At 40.0% G+C, this 24,107-nt stretch overlaps 1 protein-coding gene across 1 annotated transcript in view; it reads right to left on the reverse strand.

Annotated features, from left to right (window-relative positions):
• Positions 1-24,107, reverse strand: part of vret (vreteno) — a 392,221-nt gene that overhangs the window by 232,715 nt on the left and 135,399 nt on the right. The window contains exon 6 of the mRNA XM_068225072.1: positions 4,430-4,687. Coding sequence (XP_068081173.1) covers positions 4,430-4,687 — 258 coding nt within the window. The remainder of the gene's footprint in view (positions 1-4,429; positions 4,688-24,107) is intronic.

Here is a 24,107-nt window from a genome sequence, read left to right on the forward strand (position 1 = left end):
AAAATTCTCGTTATTTAAATGAGTTAGTTTCTTTTGCCATAGTGATTGGAACCTACTCTAAGATGCAGGGTTAAACCAGCATCTCAAACATCACATCCGTGCGCGTAGCAGCGAAGTGTTGCTCGACGTAGCGTACGGCAAGTTCTAAGGCGGCCACGGCATCTGAATGTGACACTAGTTGTTCATTGTGGTCCTCTTCGCCCTCACTCTGTTCCTCATCAACTCCAGATTTTTTCTCCACCATAGCTACAAGTAGATTTACTGGCATGTAAAAGAACTTCTGCGGGAGAAAATCCCGACACCTGGGCGTCTCCGAAAACCGTAAAAGTAATTTGTAAAACAAATAACAATATTAGAAAATATTTTCCGGTTAATCCGAAAATTTCATAATCTGAACAGACTCCGGCCCCAATTAGTTCGGATTAACGAGACTCTACTGTATTGTTAATGGAGGTTTTTAAACAAATCACGAGTGGCGATAAACTGTCCTCACAGTTTGACTGTACTGGATAATTGCGAAGGAATATCACTGAACTCGACGTACACAGTAATTCCTACTGGATTGAGTTAAGTAATAAAAATAAATTAATTCATGATTAAATCCGTGATTTATCAGCCACGGAAAATAAAGACATCACTTTATCAAAGTTAAATATAAGAACTTCGGCTGAATAATGATGTAGAAAATAGAATATTCCACTTTCAAACTTTACACAATTCAAGTTCGAATTAATTCTTGAAATAAATTGAAACCAAATAATTTTTTCTGTGAATTTAGTCCCGTTCATGATTGAATAAAGAAAACACTGTCTTTCTAGAACCGTCCTGGGTTCAACATGAGTCCTATCTGGATAATTAAGAAATGTTAACTGCACCAGTTTATCTAACCACAGTTCTAAGACTATTTTCTATCGTGAATCTGGTCACTTGGAAAATAAATCCTAAGTTCGATAACACTGTTAAATTCAACTACTTGTGTCAGTAACTTGTAACATAAATGTATAATATGACAAAATGTTCTAACACCCTGGTAGAGTAATCGTGCACTTTGACGTATCACTACCACAAAATTCAATCACCTGTACAGTTTTGTTATGTTTCACTATTAGCAGTTTTATTACCTGTTGGGGTAAAATACAAAATTTAAATAGTAAACACCTTAACTGTTCACGTCACAACTCATACGCAACTTCTATTACCACACGCAAATGATACTGTAATTCTTGTAGATGCATTGTAGAATCAGAGTTCAATAGTACGCGGACTTAAACTTTCATCGAAGAGTCGAACTGACGACTTACATCACGGCAGCAGAATGACCAACACCCAACCGACCGGCCTCGACTGTGGCACAATGTAGAATGAGTTGACAGGCGAAATGCCTGCCTTTTTATGCGGGATCCCCTAGAGATTGTAACAGTTTTATTTCTTCTAATATCTCCCTTAATTAACCCATTTATGCCCAAATTATTTTTTTCTTGCGATATTGATAACTTGTATATATAAACACTTAGTATGACCCATTATTCATGTAGAAATGAACAAAACCGTATTTACTTGTTAAGAACCCATATAACCCACATGGGTCGTTAACGACCCGCTAAGCACTTGCTCGGGAAACAGGGAGAGACGATATTCTGAACATCAGCCTTAGCAACAATTTATTTCTACAGACTTGCAGTTTACGTACCATTAGAAATGAGTATTATAATGACACAAAAAGCAATCATTTTCATTGTTCTGTTTAATTATAATAATATTTAGTACCCAAAACACGTAACTTCAGATTCCATAACTGACAGTGGAACCGAGACATTCTTCTTCGTGGTAGGGGTACACATCCACTCAGAAAAAGTATGCCGAGGAAAGAGGCATAACCAACGGCCTATTTCAATATCTGAAGAACTGTATCTGCTTCGAGAAATTAACCCAAGAAATCAATAGGGTATGATCGGATCGTAAATTTTTTTTTACCAGGATGACGAACATTGTACGAAGAAGAGGGTGGGAATATCATATCAACTATTTCCCAATTGAAAGAGTAAGATTCAGCTGTCCCATTAGTACAATTTGTGTCTAAGACACTATCGTCAACTTTATCATTTTCCGGAAGCGGTTCAGGTTCATCACCTTCGGGAGGAAGTTATGAATTGAAGTTACTCTTTATTGGTACCTGCATCACTAGCTCTGCTTTAGCTTGAAGCTGAGCACGATTTAGTCTGTCAGGATCTGAAAAATCTTCATCACCAGAGTCAGCATCTGTTTCTTCTCCTCCGTCTTCATGCAGCCCAGTAAAGATATCAACACCTGAGTCGGAGATATCTGAAGGATCAGCTGCTTCGAGCTCATCCTGAATTTCTGCAACTGTTACTTGCTATACTCTGCAATATATTACAGAGCAATTAGGGATCCTAAGACTAATTACGTAAGGTTTAAGCTAAATATATGGTCGTAATGGAGTGAATGTGGAAGTCTGTGATAGTTCTCGGGTAACTGCCCAGCGGGTCGTTAGCGACCCACACTAGGTTCCACTGAAAATACCGGAAATTCTAAGCAACTTATGTGGATATCAAATTATGTATGTATATTATTGAAGTTTTAAATAGTAAATACTGCAATGAATAACCTGCTAATGAGAATAGTTGTCAATTTTACTTACATTCTTCACCCGTGTGCAGAGGGCTGACAATCCATCTTCTATTGACTCCAGATCAAGAATAACGTCAACAATGAATCAAATTCCTGCCCAAACATATGATGAAATATATCGTCGCTGCCGGGACAAAACCTCCTATGTGAAATATTTTAGCTTAGAACCTTGGCGGGTAAGGTTCTGTCATCTAAGGTGCAATATTGTGTGACAATTGTCAAGGCATTTTCGCTCTTCATAATGTATGTGCTGTGGGTGAGTATATCTCCAATAATATCACATAGGAGGTTTTGTACTGGCAACGACGATATAATGATTAACTTAATCGATCTCACAAGTGTCAAGAATGTGACAGCTTAAAGGAAGAGCATAATTTGATGGGTCGTAAACGACCCACCTAGGCATAAATGGTTAACATATTTCTTTCAAACTAGGGAATCATAATCATAAAAAATTCAGGCTACACGATGACGTAGTTCTCTCTTCGTACCTTAATCCACTCAAGAGATATCAACGATGGAAAGAATCGAACATTCTATCGGCTGACGCAACGTGGCCTTGAGCGCATTCCACAGTTCGTCACGTCACAACTCCTAGTCGCTCTCAGCTGGCATGCTTGCAGGCTGCTGGATGATTTTGCTCAGCACGCAACATAACTTCACAAATCGGAGACTAACTTAGAACAGCATTCCTGGTATAATATACCGTCACTAATTGGTTGCATGGATCAAACGCCAGTCTACTCGACAATACTGTCGACGGAAAAGGGTGAATCCAGTGTGAAAAGGAATGGTGGCAATGAAAACAAAAGGTTGAATATAATTGACATTGAACAGAAGCTACTGCCTTATGTGACATTTAAAAGAAAAACATTATGAAGGTATCAGTGAAAGGCATACTGGCGAGAGCAAATCCGAAGAGGTGAATGGTTTGACTCGACGTCAGCTGCACTGCCAAGTTTACTTATTGGTCCCAGACAGCTTAACCAATCATACAAATAAAGAAGTACCACAGAAGCTGCAACACGGGAAGACTGAATTGATTAAAACAGGAGGCCCTGCATGCATCCTCCAACCACCAGATGCGTGGTGTGTATTAAACAACCATTCAAAGCAGCACAGAGAGATGTGCAATGGACAGCTGATCAAAAACATAAGTTCACGCACAGTGAAAAAGTCAGATAACCAGATGCGAGTGATTAAAATTTGCATGGCACTCCATTCCGTTACAAGTGGTGGAAAAATCCTTTACAATATGCGAATCACAAATTCACTTCAGGGAACTGAGGATGACTCACTGTGGGAAGACGGCAATCACAAATATGATTCTTCCACTAGGAATGACCATATGAACAGCAGCAAGGTAGCATGCAATTATTGACTTCAATATTTTATTGCATATATTAACATTAAATTGGTAAAAATTGTAATTTTCATTTCCGTTCTGCTACTGTAGGTAGTACCACATGCTTCTGCAACAGCATGAAGATTATGACTTGTTGCTTAAAAGAAATTTATATTTTATTCAGTTTCAGAGTAAAGGATTAATTTCATGTTAATAAAACAAATTAAAACATTACTTCCTTTGTTTTTCCTCCCCTATATTGAAGTGTGTGGAGTATTCGTATATATACTGTAGGCACCAATACCTGTATTTTCAAATTAAGTATTAATTCGATATAACATGCAAGCTTCGCTACAGCACTTTCATTCATTTTCCATTTTGTTAACAACTGCATGCCGATAACTAACAACTTACACCACAGCATGAAACACTCACCTGCGGAAATAACCTCTTCCCATAGATACACGTCGTTGGCCACCATCACATTCAATCTTAAGAAGCTCAGGTCGCTGTAAAGCCTGACGGCTCATTCTAATAGATGGATCCTCCTTAACAGTACTGTATCCATCAAAACCAACATCTTCTTCACCATAGTAACCATCATAGTAATCATCAATAGGGTCTAAATAATATCCTGGTCTAAGCTGTCCAGAATGTGACGGAAACCTGCGACCTCGTCCAAGGCCATTAAATCTGAAAGAAGGTTGTACAATTTAAGTGATTCACTGTTATCGAAACGAAATTTACACCCTAGACAATTTATATATTTAGATCATTGAAATAAATATTTTTCTACACTGTAATAATAGAGATCATATTCTTCTGGATTTATGCCCTATGAAATGATACAGACTGCAGGAAAAATTATGCAGGTAAATATCTTAATACATTCTACACGATATCTGTCACCTTAAATTTAGCAACAACAGGGCATCAAACGGAAACAGATTGATTTGATACCATAATAGGAACAATTGTGACGCTGATATGTATAAAGAGAATAGGAAGGTGCATGAACCACATATTGTAAACGTAGAATATTTTGTGTTTGCAGGTAACCATTTGCTCATGTTGGCGTATAGTGATCAACACTGTGTTGACAGTCCTCTTGCATATTTGTATATTTGTACATTACTGTAAGGGAGATTTAACACACTGATTTAGCTAATAGGGTAGGATAACACAGTGGTCATCGTTCTTAAACTGCAACATTCTTCTTTACCTAGGAGAAAGGCATCACAACTAAATTGCAACCAAAAAATGAAACAACGAAACAATATCAAATCATTGAACCAACCTTGCTGAAAGAACTTAATATCAAATAAATACTGTCAAGATTACTGACCATGTGATATCTGTCACAACAGCAAATAACATAAGTGTTGCTTATTAGAACGGTTGTTTAGGAAAGGTCAACAGCATAACTTCGAAATGTAAACAAAGGTGAGTTATGATGAACATCAGAACAAATGTCAACTTAATTCTAAAGTGTCCAAAGACTTCACAGTGGTACAAATAAAACCAATATCCATGGTTGACAAAAAATATTAATGTTGATGTGGCATATACGGAGAGCTCCTCCAGTGAATCGAACCTTTCGGCAAGCCTTTGTGCGGCTCTCAGGAGAGTCTTTGAATGTGTGAGCGAATCGCTTCATCCGCGAGGTCGGGAGACAGGTCCAAATAACCAATGCTGCAGAGTGCCTTTAGGAGCACATGATAGCACTTCCTTTGCGCCTGCAGTGACTGTTCTTTAGCGACACGTCACCTTCAGATGACCACCTAGAGCCTTCTGCAGAACTTTGAGAGTAAATTTACAGGAACTGTAAAAATCAAATGATTAGAAAATACAAAGAAAAGTAAACAAACGTTTCCAGAACGATATCCAACAAGTTCATTTATTATCATCATCATAATCATAAGCAACATCATGACCGACTCGGCTGAACGGTGAGCGTACCGGGTTCGATTAACGGCCGGGTCGGGGATTTTAACCTTAATTGGTTAATTCCAACGGCATGGGGTTGGGTGTATATGTTGTTTTCATCATTTCATCATCACGACACGCAGATCGCCTACGGGCGTCAAATCAAAAGACCTGCACCTGGCGAGCCGAAACCATCCTGGGATATCCCGGCACTAAAAGCCATACAACATTTCATTATCATCATCACCACCACCATCACCACCAACTTGGGAACTTTCGTCACCATCAACTTCCCACAAAATGCTGTTATCGCTGCCATCCATAGCATTAGAAATGCTACATTTCCGGAAGCTCTTCCGTATGAGGTCTCCAGGGATACGATTCCGTGCCGTCAAAATACACGAACACAGCAGCTGAACTTCTGGGCGCTGAGCGCCCAGTTGGCATCAGTGTGTGATGATCAGCCGCCATAAATTCTGTATAGAGCTGTTTTAAGGCTGCTTTAAATGGACGGTTCACGTAGACATCCAACGGCTCTAGCATAGGCGTCATCTGGCCCGCAATGACTGCTAGGTCGGTTTTCCCATCGTAGTTATATTTCTTCACAGGGTCTGTTGTGTGGCCGCGGTAACTGTCGAGAATAAGCAAGCTCTTTTGTCCCAATATGCACCAGGGAGACGTTGCCAGACACAATTTACCCAGTCTTCCAAAAGTGAACTGTCCATCCAGTGAGAGTTCTGAGATCCGACGATAACACTAGCAGATAGATATTTAGGAAGAGTCTTTCGACTAAGAATAATGTACGGCGGCAATTTGGTTCCGTCGGCGAGAATACACAACATTACCGTACACCATACTTTTTCATTACCACGTGTTCTGATGGTAACACTTTTCGCACCCTTAACATTCACAGCCCTGTCCACTGGCATTTCAAAGTTGACTGACGTCTGATATGCATTGCCAAATTGGGAAAGCAAATATGCATTTTCCTTCCACAACCGTATTATATGACGCTGAAAAAACAACTTATCATAGGCACCAGGAAGCTCAACCCCTTTCTTTTATAAAAATTACAAACCCATCCTCGGCTTGCCTTAAACCCTTCTGATGAAAGTTCCTTTGCGATCTCTAATGCCTTTAGCTGACACACTTCAGTTGACACACCATATCCCAATTCCTGCCTATCTGTCATATATTTATAGTTTTTTTTAATTCAATTTCTGGAAACTGTACACTCAGTTCACGAAAAGCTCTACGATCACGACTACATGTTAATAGCACATTTTTCTTCTGTCTCCAATACTGACTCGTCAATATCGTATTTCCTCTAGGTGGCACGATTCCAATAATTACGGCTTACCGAACTACTTTCAGTTTCTCACTTGCAGTAAAAGATCGCAAACGCTTTGTGGAATTCATGTTGATACTCCGAGAACATGCGTGAGACCGACGCCAAGCGAGGAAGTGATGCTTGTTGTTTTAAGGGGCCTAACATTGAAGGTCATCGGCCCAAGTGAGGAAGTAGCGTATACTGAGAGTGGAGGGAGCATTGTTGAAGAGCCGCGCCGGCGGTGATGCCCGATTTATGCGCATTCGGAAAGTTAAATTTCCCGAAATTTTAAATAAGACCCGCACCCAATTTTGGAAGCAATATTTTCGAAAAAACAGTGCGCGTGGTATTCGAGATTATATGGTATTTAAAATAAGAGTTTTGTCTGTACATTGTTCAGAATTTTAAAAGGATGGCATTTCTGTATCGGTCGTGTCCACAGCAGCAAGGAAATGCATTTTTAAATTTTCCATAATTTCTGTTTATATGTATGTATGTATGTACACGCATCACAAGAAAACGGCTGATGAGAATTTCATGAAAATCGGTATGAAGTGTCCAGTAATAAGTCCATAAATAATTGTATTCACGCTGAGTAGAATCGTAGTTTAGGGGAGGGCCTAAAATTTAATTCTCGAATATGTTATTACTGGCCCCATCGACAAATACTACATTTCTTAAGTCATATAGTATTAAATTTACAATCATTTATGTCTTATACATTTCTACTGTACCGGCTATGATAACAGAGACGTCAATAAATTTGGATTTTTGTTGCCAAGTCCATATCAGCGCCAAGTCACGAGAAAATGGGTATACAGAATTTAATGAAAATCATTATGTACAGTCGGGAAATAAGGAACTACGGTCTACGCTATAAATAATTTCCTAAGACACCCTAATATCACAGAGTCGAAAGAAAACTAAATTTGAAGGCCTACAAAACAGAAAGCTCATAACATTGAACAACAATAACATTACATTAACCACTGTTTGTTGTGATGTGCTTTGTGGCTTTGTGTCTTCTGTTGCCAGTCGTGTCCAATAAATGGGTTCACTGCTGTATACTGAATATTTTTTAAATTTGCTTTACGTCGCACCAGCACAGATAGATATTATGGCGACAATGGGATAGGAAAGGGCTAGGAGTGGAAAGGAAGCAGCCCTGGTGTTCATTATCGTTAAAGACATGATACTCTATAGGCTTTTGGGCTTATGTAGAGTCAAGAAAATAAAGTGAAATTCTTAACGTTTCGCAGGGAACTGTGACCTGTGTCCTCAGAAGAAGCTGGCCGAACCATCACAATCAGTCTAACCGGTTCACATAACGTGTTTGTGTGACACATGACATAGGCAGGTGTATGGCATAGACACAAGCCTGGAATGAAACATCTGGCGACGAGGAACGTACGAATTTTGGAAAACACCGAGGCAAAATAACAATAGTGAAGGGACCAGGTATTAATTGACAGCCGGTGTTTCAAGAGGGATACCGGCTATCAATTAAGTAATACCTGGTTGCCAGCCATTAAGAATTTACGTAGGTAGTTCCCTTCCCGGTCCCTGCAAATGATTAAAGTCAAAAGCTTTTGTTTCACTTGTGTTCTCAGAGACAGCACTAACATGATAAGGAAGGGTAGGAGAACAGTTACACAATTTAAAGATCCTAACGGAAAATTTAAACTGGAATTCATTATATTGAAGATCCAAAACCATACCAGTTTTGGCAATAAAATTTGCACTGAGAATGAAAGGACAAGATAAATCTTTCGCCACTAGCACAGGCATTTTCCATGTGAAATTACGTATTCTAATTTTGACATCCAGACTTCCAATCACATTCAATGAATTAGAGTTAGCCGTATGGCAGGTTAAAGACACAGGTTTTAAAGAAGGGAACTTACAGATTTTACAGAATTATACAAATCTTCGCTCATCAAGGTGAGGCTACTTCCAGAATCAACTAAAGCACAAATAGGTTCATTGTTCACTTCTTGGCATATGTAAGGTAATTTACACGGAGGAATAGCAGAAATACCACAAGATTGTGGAAAATTGATAGTAGGGTCAGACTGAGGCTAATCATTAATTACAGGATGGGGTACATCGTCATTTAACTGACAGCCATAACAGACGAAACAAGAAGGTACACTATCAGGTTTGGCAAAAGAATTGGCGGCTAGTCATCTGGCATTGCCCATTACCAGAACGCCCAGAACGGGAAGAATTGCGAGGACATTGTCTAGAAAAGTGTCTATTTGACCCGCAGTAACTACAAGAATTAGAGGAGGAAGAAACTCTACTCACATTAGGATTTGAATTGCCTAAGGGCTCAATCTTAGGACAATTCCTTTGGAAATTTTGAAGCTGACCACTCATTGAAGGTTTTGAATTACCTAAGGCCCCAATCTTAGGACAATTCCACTGGAAATGATCAGTGGAACCACAACTATAGCATGCACGCGAATTACGTGGTTTGGAAGAAGTAGAAATGGTACTAGTGACTTGAGAAGACATGCTCATAGGAGGAGGGGCTAACGCAACGCGTAACTGGTCGGCATACCTAATGCCTTCAGCCGAAACAGTGATAGCTTCCAACTGAGCGAACGTAGCGGGTCGTGATGACAGAGCAAGATACGACCGATAATTTGGTGCAAGACCTTCGACAATGCTAGCAACCATCTGAGACTCAGAATAGTTGAGCATAAAAATCCTGGCATTGAATTTAATGTCCTGAATGTATTCAGGCAATGTTTCATTCAAATGCTGTACACGAAAATAGTGCTTTTGCACCAAGGAAGACAATGCACGGGAAGGAATAAAAAACTCAAGCACATGCGCGTGAAATTGGTCAACTGTCCACTTTTCAGAAATAGCTCTTATATTTTCAGATATGTTCAGAAAGAGCTCCAGATACGTGAGGATATAACACTTGGAAGAAATTATCACTACCTAAAGCATATACAATACACTGATCTTTAAATTCAACCAAGAAACGCAGAAATGTAAGAATCTCTTCGATTGAATTAGCGGTGAACTTAGATAAGCCCTTAAATAGAGCGGTTTACGGATGAGGAAAATTAGCAAACATTTGAGAAACAGCAGGCGTAGTAGGTACCTGAACAGGACTGGATTGATTAATAGAAGGCATCACAGTTGTATAGAAATCTTGACATGAACGTCCCTGGGAAAGGGTGGGTGTACTAAGAGTGAGGTTAGGACTACAGCTAGATTGCATCGAAACCGGCACAGATATTCGCATCTGCGAAACATTTTCGCACATTTGTGACACTACCGAAGTATTTGCTACAGGTGACACTTGGACATGAGGATATCTTTGCACAACAGGAAGAGAAACAACTTGGGTCACAACCGAAAGCTGAGATAAGGACACAGAATTAACATTTCTCGTAGGAACGGTAGACGTACCAACTTGTGTAAAAGAACCATCACAGGCATTATTCACAGGCAGAGAAGCATTTGTAAATATAACAGCAGATTGCAGGCGAACATTATTACAAGTTACCACATTACTAAATTGTGAAGCAGTAGATACCGAGATATTTTCACTGTTACAAGTTTCAGGTGGAGCGGACACATCAACTACAGAACTGGAGCTAGATGACTCATTGCTTTCTATCAAGTCTACAATTTTATCGAAAATGCCAGAAAATTTTAATAACAACTCAAATTCCTGTCGCTCATTTATAGATAAATTAAGAGTTAACAGGTCGCGAATCCTATCCACGTAATCCTGGACTTGGGCTTTCACACGTGTTAACTGAGCATCCGACGGTTTAAAGGAACAAAAGGACAAAAGAATAGCTTCGAAATCAGTTAATTTTCCTTTAACAAGGGTCAAAGATGCACACATTTCATCTGTTGATAGGTTGGGTACTGCTATAGTTTCATTAAGAGATTGCTTTAACAAGCTCGCGTCATCCCTAACCTTTCCTGTCGAAACCAATTTACGAATACGAAGTTCGTAAACTAATTCCTCCTTCCTCAAATGGGACGGAACAGGGACAACATGAGACATGTTAACAAGAAATTACGTTAGGAGATGATACCAGGTTATTTTAGGTTAGACAAGGGTTGCTGCTCTCGCATCTCTTTCTTCTACAACCACGCCTCAGCTAACAGATGTAACCCCCCCTTTAAACAGAAGGGAGCACATAATACAAGATACATATAAAACATATAATTATTTGATAATGCAAAATAGCAAACCTTACAGAACGACATCAGCCGATGATAAAACAGGAAAACATTTTACTTTTTACAAACACGTGGCTTCGCAGGATAACCAACATGACAACTAGAGAAAGGAAGTATGGGAAGCAGGCCGGGAAACCCAAGAGGACGAGATCTTAGGTGACGTTGTAGGGAAAGAAACGTGAGAACATTAACCCTTTGTCTAATTTATTTAACATATAGAATTGAATCAAGGTATGAAGTGCACAAGGTTAGATAACATCATTAATTTTTAAAAAATCAAATCGAACCACGAGGTTCCTATCAGTGTTTCTCTCAGGAAAGTTGATATTCACACAAAGTTACAATAACATTTAAATAAGTGAGCATAATTTCGATGTTGAAATTTACAATGAAAATTTAAAGGGGACAATGACCTAATTACAAACATCATGTAAGGCAAGTTGAAAAATGTTACAAGGGAAGGGAACAACAGAAATTAAATTTAGCGCAGAGGCCTATAGAGAAGCAGTCCTCTCCTAATACACATCAGTGAGGGACGCAAAGCTCAACAGGTGTGCACTAAATTGATACGGAATTACTGGAGGCAACTCGGAAGAAAAAAAATTAAAGTTTACATATTCACAAAAGGTTGATAAAAGGAATTGCCTCCAAAATAAAGGAAATGCCTAGCTGACAAACTACGGCATTACAAATCAAAAGCGGTGAAAACCAGGGTCTAAGGCAAACTCCGAACGAATAATTTTACATTTTAAGTTAACACTTGAGAACAGAAAACATGCTTACCCTGGGATGGCTGGAGCCGGTGAGCATCCGATCCAGTTGTCTTACTTGGTGGTAAAATTGTGTTGCTTTACTAATTTGATTGTCCAAGTCATATTTTGCGAGGTTTTCGTTTGATACTGTACTACGATAGTACTTTGGAGCACTGTCCAATCTGGTGTAAAATAATAAGACTAGCTGATGTACCCTTGCTTCGCTACGGGATTCTCAGGAAGACTGTCTTTTTTTTTCCCTTCCTAACTACAGTGAACTTGGGCCATTACAAAAACGTAAATAGGAATGTGGGGATTAAAAGCAATGTTATATAAAATACTCACTCAAATGAAAAACCGCACATTTTCTCACTTTTAACGTATAGTCCTACAATGCTGATCTAACAGTTGAAAGTTCCAGTGCTTGAACGACCAGGCCTCAGACAGCCATGAAACACTTCCTCTGCCATTGTTCTGTTAAATGTACACACTGCTCATTCCAATCACTGCTTCAGGGTAGGGATAGCTCTAATGCAATGATGAACCAGTTTGTTACGTACCAGTGGTATCAGAAAATGTATGATCCAGAGGAATGGCATACTTAAGAATTTATCTTAAAGACATGATGACCAGGCCAACCAACTTAGGAATCTTTGTGATAAATTTCCTGATGTGTTCACCGACAAGTTAGGGGTGACCAATGTTTTGGAATATAAAATTGAAGTTACTGATACCTGTTCGTTATCCTCCATATCGATTGTCGCCTCCCAAGATGAAGGCCCTTAAGGCTATCATCGACCAAATGCTTGCTGATGGTGTAATACGTCCTTCTAAATCTGCGTACTCTTCTCCCATATTTCTTGTCCCTAAACCACAGGGTGGTTTTCGGCCTGTAGTGGATTATAGAATGTTGAATAAGCGAGTTGTGCTTCAATCTGTTCCTCTTCCTGACTTACACTCTTGCTTCTCTTGGTTTGCCAATGCCAAAATTTTTACCACTTTTGATTTGAATCAGGCGTATTATCACATACCTCTTGCTGAGGAATCCAAGCATCTCACGGCTCTTGCCACTGACTGGAACCTCTATGAATTTGAGCGCGTACCGTTCGGACTGGCAACGGGAGCCGCTGTTTTGACTCGGCTGTTGGATAACGTGTTGTCAGACATTAAATTCAAATTCGTTTATAATTATCGCGATGATTTAGTAATTTTTAGCGACTTTTGAAGAACATCTCATTCGTCTCAATGAAGTCCTTGAAAAACTCCGTAAAGCAGGACTGACCCTTAAGGCTAGCAAGGTTACTTTTGCGCCGCCCCAGATGTCCTTCTTAGAACATATTGTGTCTGAAAAAGGTGTCTCGGTTGATCAATCTCGTACTGCAGCAATTCAAAATTTCCCAACCCCTGATGCCAGATTTCTCTAAACGTTTCATTCTCCAGACTGATGCCTCATCTACTGGTATCTCTGGTGTGCTCCTTCAGGAATTTGAAGATGGACGCCGTCCAATTTCTTATGCTTCCCATAGTCTCAATCCTGCTGAACGCAATTATTCGATCTATGAATTAGAAGCCTTAGCTGTTGTCTTCTCCTTGGAAAGGTTCAGAATGTACCTCAAACGCCTCCCATTTGATCTGAAACTGATTATCAGGCGCTGAGTTGGGTACTGGCCAGGCCAGGGAGGACTGGTCGTCTCGCGCGTTGGGCAGTACACATCTCAGCTTATCAATTTGAAGCTCGTCACATCCGTGGAACTCAATGTTGTTGCTGACAGTCTTAGTAGGATGTTCTACCCGGGCAGTTCTAATCCTCAATCAAAGCCTGCAGATCCCTCTCCTGAACAAGGTTCGGCCTTTGTTAATGCAGTGTTGACCAATTCCCCTTTCCTTTTCAAAGATATTTCTAAACATCAGGAGGACGACCCTGAATTGAAAGTTATTATTGACAGAATTAAGTCTGGTGAGCATGTCAAACCTTATGTCATTAAGAATGGTGTTCTATGTTGTCCTGCTCGTGGTCGCAGAGACCCCAAAATTGTTGTTCCAGCTAATTTAGTTCCTACTCTTTTCAAATATTTTCATGAATCCCTGGACACCTCTGTGTATTCAAGACTAGAGAGAAAATCCGTAAACACTTCATTTGGAAATCTATGGATGGTAAAATCCGCACCATGGTTAAATCTTGTAAAACCTGTAACATTAGTAAACCCGCCCCCAATACCCGCCTTGATCTGTTGTCATCTGAGCAAGCTTCTCGCCCAATGGAGAGACTATTTATACTCGCCCAATGGAGAGACTATTTATAGACTACATTGGACCGTTCCCGCGATCACGGACCGGCCATTGTTTCATACTTGTGTGTGTTGATGCGTTATCGCGTTTTACATGGCTGTTTCCTACTCGCATGGCTAATGCTAATACTACTATTTCTTGCTTGAAACAGATCTTTGCTTCATTTGGACCCTGTCAATTTCTGGTGAGTGATAATGCTAGAGCGTTTACATCTGTGCAATTCCGTAATTTCTGTTTTGACCTATCTATTTCTCATGTGACTACCACCCCTTATTATCCCAGGCCTAATTATGCTGAGAGAGTCAATCGAAATCTAAGATCTGCTCTTATTGCCTATCATTCTTCTGACCATTATAAGTGGGATTCATCACTTAATTGGTTATCATTTGCTTTCAACACTGCTGTTCATGAAAGTCACAAGCAGACTCCTGTTTCATTGATGCTAGCGTTCACCCCCAATTCTCCACTCTCTAATCTGTGGTCTATTAACGATCTTCTACCTGATGTCGCAAATCCAGAAACGATTCGTGCTGCTTGGCACCGTGCGCGTAAGAATTTGAAAGTATATTCCGCTAAAGTTCAACATAACTATAATCATGGGCGAAGACCACACGATCTGTCTGTGGGTGACCAGGTTTATGTAAAGACTCACACTGTGAGTAGTGCTGTGGACAATGTTATTAGTAAGTTGGCCCCCAGATTTCGAGGTCCCTGCACGATATTGAAATTTTTAACCCCTGTGTCATTGCTAGTCAGCGATCCTGAAAAGAAAAGGATCAGTCGAGTCCATTTGTCACGAGTCAAGATCCCCTAGTTATGAGATGATGCTCTAGTGTCTATTAGTAACTTAAGGAAAGTTAGTTGTAAGCAAATTTTGGGGTGTATATCCGGCCGGATATTTTGGCAAGTCTAAAGGTTATTTAAGATTTTAGTTGTAATAAGTATGGTCATTTGAGATCATATTAGGTAGATTTTAGTGTGTTCTTTAGGTTAAGGTTTCCATTCATTGTCGTAACTAGGGATCCCTTGTAAAAATTTCTGGTATTAAGGTAAACTCCGATAAACCTTCCTAATTTTATTTGGTCTCTTATGTTTGGTAAATTTTTAATACATGCTTGCCCTGGGAGGGTTTGGAAATCCCAAAGATTTGAGGCGAGGTTATCTCCCTCGCATGGATATTCAGTTCCTGTTATTATAGTAATAGTTGTTAATATAAAATAAAAATATTAAAAAAAACACCCTTAGGTCTACGTTTCTCTTCTGCATAGCCGAGGTTATGCCTTTTCCCATATTTCTTCCTTTTCTGCTGTGGTTGATCTCTGTTCCAGTGATCACTATGACCTGGTCCACACGGGGAACCTGTCGTGCCTGTTGGAAGGGGCATTATAAATTCCTGACCTGTTTGCATTCAACCTGGGAGTGCATTGTCGCAGAATTCCTGGTGGTGGCAGTTGCCCAGTACTGCGCCATGCCCTACTACATGGAGACCCTGGTTGAACTGAAAAGGGAAATCATGTTGGCAGGCGCGCGATGTCAGCGATCCTATGGACAGCAATACCTGTGGTCGAGCTTAGGAAATTCTGCTTACAAGATACTTGTAAAAGTTGCATCAAGATGAGGTTGATACGCGTTGGTATCAGTGTGTGTTCACAAAATTCAGACCTCCAATTAAAATCACCATTTAATGTAACATTTTTTTTTAAATTTATTATCGAGCAGAGCTCGAGTTTCGGCGGTGGAGGATGTCACCGGTGGTAAGTTGATAGTCGGCGGAACCATTTTTGACTTGACAAAAGAAACTAAGGAACTAACATTTTTTGAAGAATTCGACTAAATTTTCGTTGTTGTAAAAATTATGTAAAAATTTGTGTTTTATTACTGATGAAGTTGTATTTTAAAGTATTTTCAGGACTCACTGAAGAGAAAATTATTTACTTAATCATTGACATTGATATTGGAGATCTCCAGTAATATGTTTGTTTGAACCCATTTTTTGTATCACCCTGTAGTGCCACGTGGAGGCTTCGATCACGAAATCGCTGAGTTTCGCAATCGAAATCTCTAGAATGAATTTCCCACATTACCATATTTAGTGCTGTAATTCTATTGGTGAAAATAACACTAATTTGTATTGGTCAAACTTTGGATCGAAACATAGGTAGCTTCCCTGATTGGCTGTTTGAGTATTTCCCAATTTCCGGCCTTTTGGCTCCTTAGCAAGAGCAAGGCTCTGTTCAGCGTCTTTGGCTTTCGTACGGCGTAACGATCGGACGCACCTTGTAAGGTGGTCCGCTCACCGGCTCCAGCCATCCCAGGGTAAGCATGTTTTCTGTTCTCAAGTGTTAACTTAAAATGTAAAATTATTCGTTCGGAGTTTGCCTTAGACCCTGGTTTTCACCGCTTTTGATTTGTAATGCCGTAGTTTGTCAGCTAGGCATTTCCTTTATTTTGGAGGCAATTCCTTTTATCAACTTTTTGTGAATATGTAAACTTTAATTTTTTTTCTTCCGAGTTGCCTCCAGTAATTCCGTATCAATTTAGTGCACACCTGTCGAGCTTTGCGTCCCTCACTGATGTGTATTAGGAGAGGACTGCTTCTCTATAGGCCTCTGCGCTAAATTTAATTTCTGTTGTTCCCTTCCCTTGTAACATTTTTCAACTTGCCTTACATGATGTTTGTAATTAGGTCATTGTCCCCTTTAAATTTTCATTGTAAATTTTAACATCGAAATTATGCTCACTTATTTAAATGTTATTGTAACTTTGTGTGAATATCAACTTTCCTGAGAGAAACACTGATAGGAACCTCGTGGTTCGATTTGATTTTTTAAAAATTAATGATGTTATCTAACCTTGTGCACTTCATACCTTGATTCAATTCTATATGTTAAATAAATTAGACGAACGGTTAATGTTCTCACGTTTCTTTCCCTACAACGTCATGTAAGATCTCGTCCTCTAGGGTTTCCCGGCCTGCTTCCCATACTTCCTTTCTCTAGTTGTCATGTTGGTTATCCTGCGAAGCCACACGTTTGTAAAAAGTAAAATGTTTTCCTGTTTTATCATCGGCTGATGTCGTTCTGTAAGGTTTGTTATTTTGCATTATCAAATAATTACATGTTTTATATGTATCTTGTATTAGGTGCTCCCTTCTGTTTAAAGGGGGGGGTTACAGAAAACCTCGCAGAATATGACTTGGACAATCAAATTAGTAAAGCAACACAATTTTACCACCAAGTAAGACAACTGCTGCAGGATACACATCACAAAATGTTTGGGTAGTTTCTGAGGAACTAGCAACCTCGTTTAAACACAGAAGCGTTCAACGGCTGACCACATCCTACACCATTTTCCTGGCCAACTCCAGCTTAACTGTAGTGTCCTGGATTTATATACTTTAATGAGACTGTAATTTCATCAGAAAATATGATTCTCTGTTTGAATCCAATCAAATTGTAAGGATTGTAAACAAATCAAAACTTGTACGGGGATTATGACATAATATAACACTACTACTTCATCAAAATACAACTGTACTAGAGAGACAATATTAACTGATGTTAAGCAGTGATGAAAACAAACATAGTAAATCTAACAGATTCTCATAATAATAGTTAGCAGTACTATGAAACCTTTTTCTACAAATTTTCTCACACCTGTGGGGTCTCGGGTGTGAACTGTATCTCACATGTTGGATTTGGCCTCGTTTTAAAATCGGGTCCCTTCCTGGCAGAAGTTTTGCAAGCCACCAATAAAACTGGGTTTCATGTCTTCACAGAACGGTTCTATACTAGTTACGAGCTTGCAGCTGAGATACTGAAACTAAACGTCCATATTACAGGCACTGTAATGGTTAAATAGGAAAGGTATGTGATTACAAGTGAGAAAAGCTGCAACAAAGAGAATGAAACAATATGACATTATTGCACTCCAAACAGATAAACACTTCATGCTTGGTTTGGAAGGACAAGCGGATTATTGCTATGCTCTCCACTTTCTACGATAACTCCACTCAGGCTGTGCAAAGAATAAGACTTTGAGGTGCCGAGGAAATTGTGGAGAAACCTACTGCCATATGTGCTTATAATCAATACATGGGGGGGTTTTGATCTTTCTGACCACTATGCCAGCTCATACCCATTCACACCTAAGTCAGTGAAGTTGTGGAGAAAATTGTTGTTCTGGCTTCTGGAGATCAAAATAGTGAATGCCCTCCTACTCTTCAAAGAAGGTAACAACAGAATGACTCTCGTGATGTTCAGGAAAAACTTGGCAAGACAATTTGTAGGAAACGTGCAGAATATACAAAACAGGAAAACGGGAAAACCTTCCTCGCCAGATGAAGAAGCGAGGCTGAATGGCAAGCTGCATTTGCTGTACCCCCATCCCAAAACAAAAACAAAGAATTGCAAGGTTTGCAGTGACAGGAAAGTTGTTTGAGGGAGGCGAGAGACAGTCCACTTCTGTAAAACCTGTGAGAAGCAACCAGGGCTCCATCCAGGCATTTGCTTTGAATGTTTTCACACACTCAAGACATCACCTTTAAGAAAGTGAAAAACATTGTTTTGTTGATAAACTTAACCATGAAAGGTCAAAATGATTGTATGATCCGTATTGACTCGTTTGAACGTAGTACAGAAATATCCGAAATAGTTATATCTGAATCAGCCTTACCAATACACTTATTAATGCAACGGAATCTAATATTGTCGCTGACAGTTGGTTACATACCTACCTTACCTCAGAGCAAATGGACTCGCCCTTCCCACATCACCTGCGTGCGTACAAGCGAGAGAAACAGTCACTTGTGAGCTAGCGGTCTAACGTAACGGCACTATGTTTTCCAAACAGGAACAACGGAGTTAGATCAAGATTGAATGTGCCAGAGGTCGTACAGCACGACAATGTCATCAAGAGGCTTGCGGGGAATCTGCATTGCCTTACAGAACAGTGGCACGTTGAGTAAAAGCTTTCAACGATGGTCGGCAAACTGTGGCAGACATTCATCAGGCAGGTCGTCCTACGAGCGTCAGTGAAGAACATGCTCTTGCCGCATTACTGGACAGCGATCGAAACCAAACAATTCGTGAGCTCGCCCAAGAAACCGGATTATCGCATACGACTGTGCTTCACATCCTGAAGGAACACCTGGTCATACGAAAAATTGCATCACAATGGGTTCTGCATGATTTGACGGAAATGCACAAACAGTTGCGTTACGATGCTGCTAAGATGCACTTCGAGCACTATGAACGCGAAGGAGAGACTTTCTTATGCCGTGTCATAACCCTGGGTGAGACATGGGCCAAACTGTACGAGCCAAAACTGAAACGCCAATCGAACGACAGGCGTCATTATGGGTCACCACGAAAGTCGAAAGTTCGTCAGAGCCCCAGTATAGTGAAAGTTATGGTGATCCACGTGTACGACCGTGATGGTGTTATCCTAACGCATTACATTCCTCCATGGCAGACCATCAATGCACAGTATTACTGTTCATTTTTGAAGCACCCCCTGTAACCAGCTTTGAGAAAGAAGCGGCAACACCTTCTGCACAATCCACCCATCATTTTGCACGACAATGCCCGGGCCCATACAGCGCAAGCTGTGGCCGATTTGTTTGATCAATGGGACTGGGAAGTAGTACCATCCACCATACTCCGCCGACTTAAGTCCTTGTGACTTCGATTTGATTCCGAAGATAAGGATCCACTTCGTGGCATTCGCTTTAGAACTGTTAAAAAAGATTTGAGAGGCAGTAGACCGCTCCAATCGCACCATCAACAGAACAGGCTCTGCTAAAGGTATACTACGACTTCCACATCGCTGGCAACGGGTTATACACAACGCTGGTGACTACATTGAAGGACAGTAAAGGTTGCTAAAATGCAACTCTTTTGTATCTGTTGTAAATAAATAGGTGCCACTATTTAAGTTCCAACCATCGTATATCTATCTTCTTTATATTATTTTAGCTGATGATAACCTCTAGGCTAAGTCGAAACAATTCATAGGTAACTGAGCACCTGTTTTTTTCTGGTCTACCGCCAAAACAGGTCGACGTACATCAGGCTGCTTAATGCTTCAATCATTGGCTAAGAACAGCTAATCAGCGAACGCCCCACGAGCATGGTGGACCAATAGGTGAGTAGCGCACCGTAGCCTGCAATATGTAATGAGGTGGGACTGCAACACCACATCATTCAACTGTGAACTTCGCTGCTATCGAAGTCAGTCTGAAACCTTGATAATGCCGATCGCAAACTTTGGTTAAACATCGGGAACATCAAACGTGCCTGGAACCTGGCCTACAAGCCTGGGAAACAATGACATGATTTAATAATATTTGCTTTACGTCCCACAAACTACTATTACGGTTTTTGAAGATACCAAGGTGCCAGAATTTTGTCCCGCAGTTCTTTTACGTGCCAGTATATCTGCCAACATGAGGTTGACGTATTTCAGCACCTTTAAATACCACCAGACTGAGCCAGGATCGAACCTGCCACGTTGGGGGTCAGAAGGCCAGCGCCTCAACCGTCTTAGCCACTCAGCCCAGCTGACATGATTTAACCATCACTGTCTATTCCTCTAATAGTATTTTTGAATTACCAGGAGCATACTGAAAATCTCATCCTGACAGCCCTTCTGTGGACTGAAACCATACTGGTTTTCATACAACGTACTCTCAACCACTGACCACACCCTCTCTTCCAAAATGCCAGTGAACACCTTGCCTGGTATACTGATCAATGATATACCATGATAACTGTTGCAGTCCTTCCTGTTCCCTTGCTTACAGATAGGTACAATTGCTGCTTTCGTACAGTCAGACAGTACCTGCAGCGAGAACAAATGGATATCGCATCATCAGTGCCGGAATGATAGGTTCTAAAATGTGCTGCACACTTTCATTTATGTGATTATCATCGTTTACGCTTGTTGTGTTCTGAATTAGTGAAAAGTGATCTGTTTGGTAATTGCTGTGCATTTTTATAATTTTACCGACAACAATCAAAGTGAAATTTAAAATTATGTCTGCGTTCTGTGAATAAGAAAGGGGAAATATATCTTTGCACTACTGGATCGTACAAATATTCGTATTATGAGAGATTGTTACATGTTGAATCACATTGATTGAGATGACTGTGTTGATATTTGCCAACCATTTTTCACTGTAGAAAACTTCTGCTAGTAAAAGTAAATAGATATTACCAAAATAACCCTAAAAACATTTGCGTAGACATCTATTGGAGGACGAGAGATACTAAACATGACTATAACTGTACTGTTTATTACCAGGGCTTATAAATCTGGATTTAAGTTTCCGGAAACTCATTCAAGTTAACAGCGCAGTTAAAGTTACAAGCACATTTAGGTGACTCTCATATAACTGTGGTGTACTGTTCACTAGGTTGTTACATACGTAGGTTCGAGGACTGCTTAAAATGTTCTGAGCCTGCTTGAGGAAAATTCTGTGAAGCAGGATGCTACTCTTACTTACACACAGTACCAATGAGGATCTCTCCCGTTACGAGTCGAAGACCACAGCTGATTGTACAGTCCTAGCAGCCTGAGTACAAGGAAGCCCATGACTCAGAAGATGTCTAAGATGTCTACTCGCATTCCACAGCAAATGGTATCCTGACTCTCAGAACCAATTACTAGACCACTCAGCCATTATGCTTTTTTTTTTTTTTGTTGTGTCATGTTTTTTTTTTTTTCGAACTGGACAGTGTTGCTGGCACCCCCGTGCTAGTGCTTTACTCATTGCATTTCTGTACTCCTATTCCATCGTGCAAAAATTTCCCCTAGTCCTTGAATCTTATTTCTTTCTTTCCAACCAAAAGGTTATTTTTATCAGCGAGTTATCCAAGTGCATTATTTGAATACGTGAACCTTCTTGGATACACTGCATCCATTAACGATTCTTAGAATAATCTAACATGTCAAGGGTTAGCATTTCTAAATGGCTAGTTTGTGGCAATTACTTCAAAATCACATAACTCAAGGTGAAATCTCTGCGTCCTAACGACTTCCAGTTAACAATGTTTTACTGTACTGGGGGGTGGGGGAAAGGAGGAAAATCTTGCCTGTAAAACATGGATCACCAGGCGAGTTGTCCATGTGGTTAGGGGTCCACAGCTGTGACCTTGCATCCGGGAGAATGTGGGTTCGAACCCCCCTGTCAGCAGTACTGAAGATGGTTTTCTGTGGTTTCCCATTTTCACACCAGGCAAATGGCTGTATCTTAAGGCCACAGCCACTTCCTTCACAAAAAAGAAAGGGATCTTCACTATATCTTTCTGTATCTACGCAGCAAATGGTGCGTTGCACAAACCTCTTGCTATGGGCCAAATTCAAATTTCAAATGATCACACCGTCCTGTGGTCGCAGTTCACTGGTGCAATTTGCAGGAATTGATTTTACAGTCACATTTCTCAGCTATGATATGTCAAAAGATTGCTCCATACATCTGTCCATAAGCTGGGGGGTATTTCTACCTTTTGCACCTGTTTCCCTCACAACCAATCTCAAAAAAAAAAAAAAAAAAAAAAAAAAAAAAAAAAAAAAAAAGGTTGTGATCCATGGGTTCTTGTTTCTAAAACACCATGGCTTTGAAAATTTTCCTACTGTTAAAAGGCAGTTTTTGTATTCCATCATTATCTGGGCATAACACTGAAACATGTTCCTTACTGAGCGCCCCCCACCCCCTCCCCCACGGTCAAGCAATAACCTTTAAAAAAAATGAAAATGGACCTGTCCCATCAGTATTAAGTATGTCCTTGGCAGCATAATGGAATGTTAAGTTTCTTCAAATGATCACATTTCCACTCGCGTACAATATCATCATGAAAACCCTGAACAGGCTCCATTCGCAATAGAATTTAGATAAGTATAACCTTTTAAAAAAATAGATGCTATGTAATATACCAGAAGTGTTCGCGTAAATTAAAAATGTCCAATTAAATGTCAACTTAAGCACATCGAAGGTTCATGCTTCTACGCATAAGTTTAAGCGCAATGTCAGAAATTAACCAACCAAAACGCACTGATGTTCAGAATGATCACAGTTCCACATGCAATTTATCAGCCTCATCCCTACTTGTATCAGAAGAAAAAACAGATCATACTAAGATACAGTGAGAAAAGTTAACATATCAAAGTCAATTTCACATGAATGAAATTGTGAAGGAGTTTTACAAGAGTTTTACAAACACTAGTTTATATTAGTGTACCATATATACACAGCCTCATATCTGGCTGGCACAAGCAGCCATTTTAAATCGACTGCCAGCTATAAAGCAATGAGCAACGCAGACTTGCGCTTTATCTTTTCTCACTGGCTAGTACTTACATTTGCAAAGGAAAGGAAGCACCTTGGTGGAGTGGCCGGGTGCAGACAGCAGTAAAAGAAAGAAATATGCTGAAAAGAAAAGATCAATAAAACAAAAAGCAGGCAATAGAAGAAATGAGGTAGAAATTGAAGGGAGAGCACAGAAATATCAGAACATGAAGTTGGATGCAAAAAAAACTCATCCAAGAAGAAAGGAAGAAGCGCTGGGATTATTTTACTAACAGAATAGTGGAGGACTAT

The sequence above is a fragment of the Anabrus simplex genome, chromosome 1, assembly GCF_040414725.1.
Source record: "Anabrus simplex isolate iqAnaSimp1 chromosome 1, ASM4041472v1, whole genome shotgun sequence".
Classification (NCBI taxonomy): domain Eukaryota; kingdom Metazoa; phylum Arthropoda; class Insecta; order Orthoptera; family Tettigoniidae; genus Anabrus; species Anabrus simplex.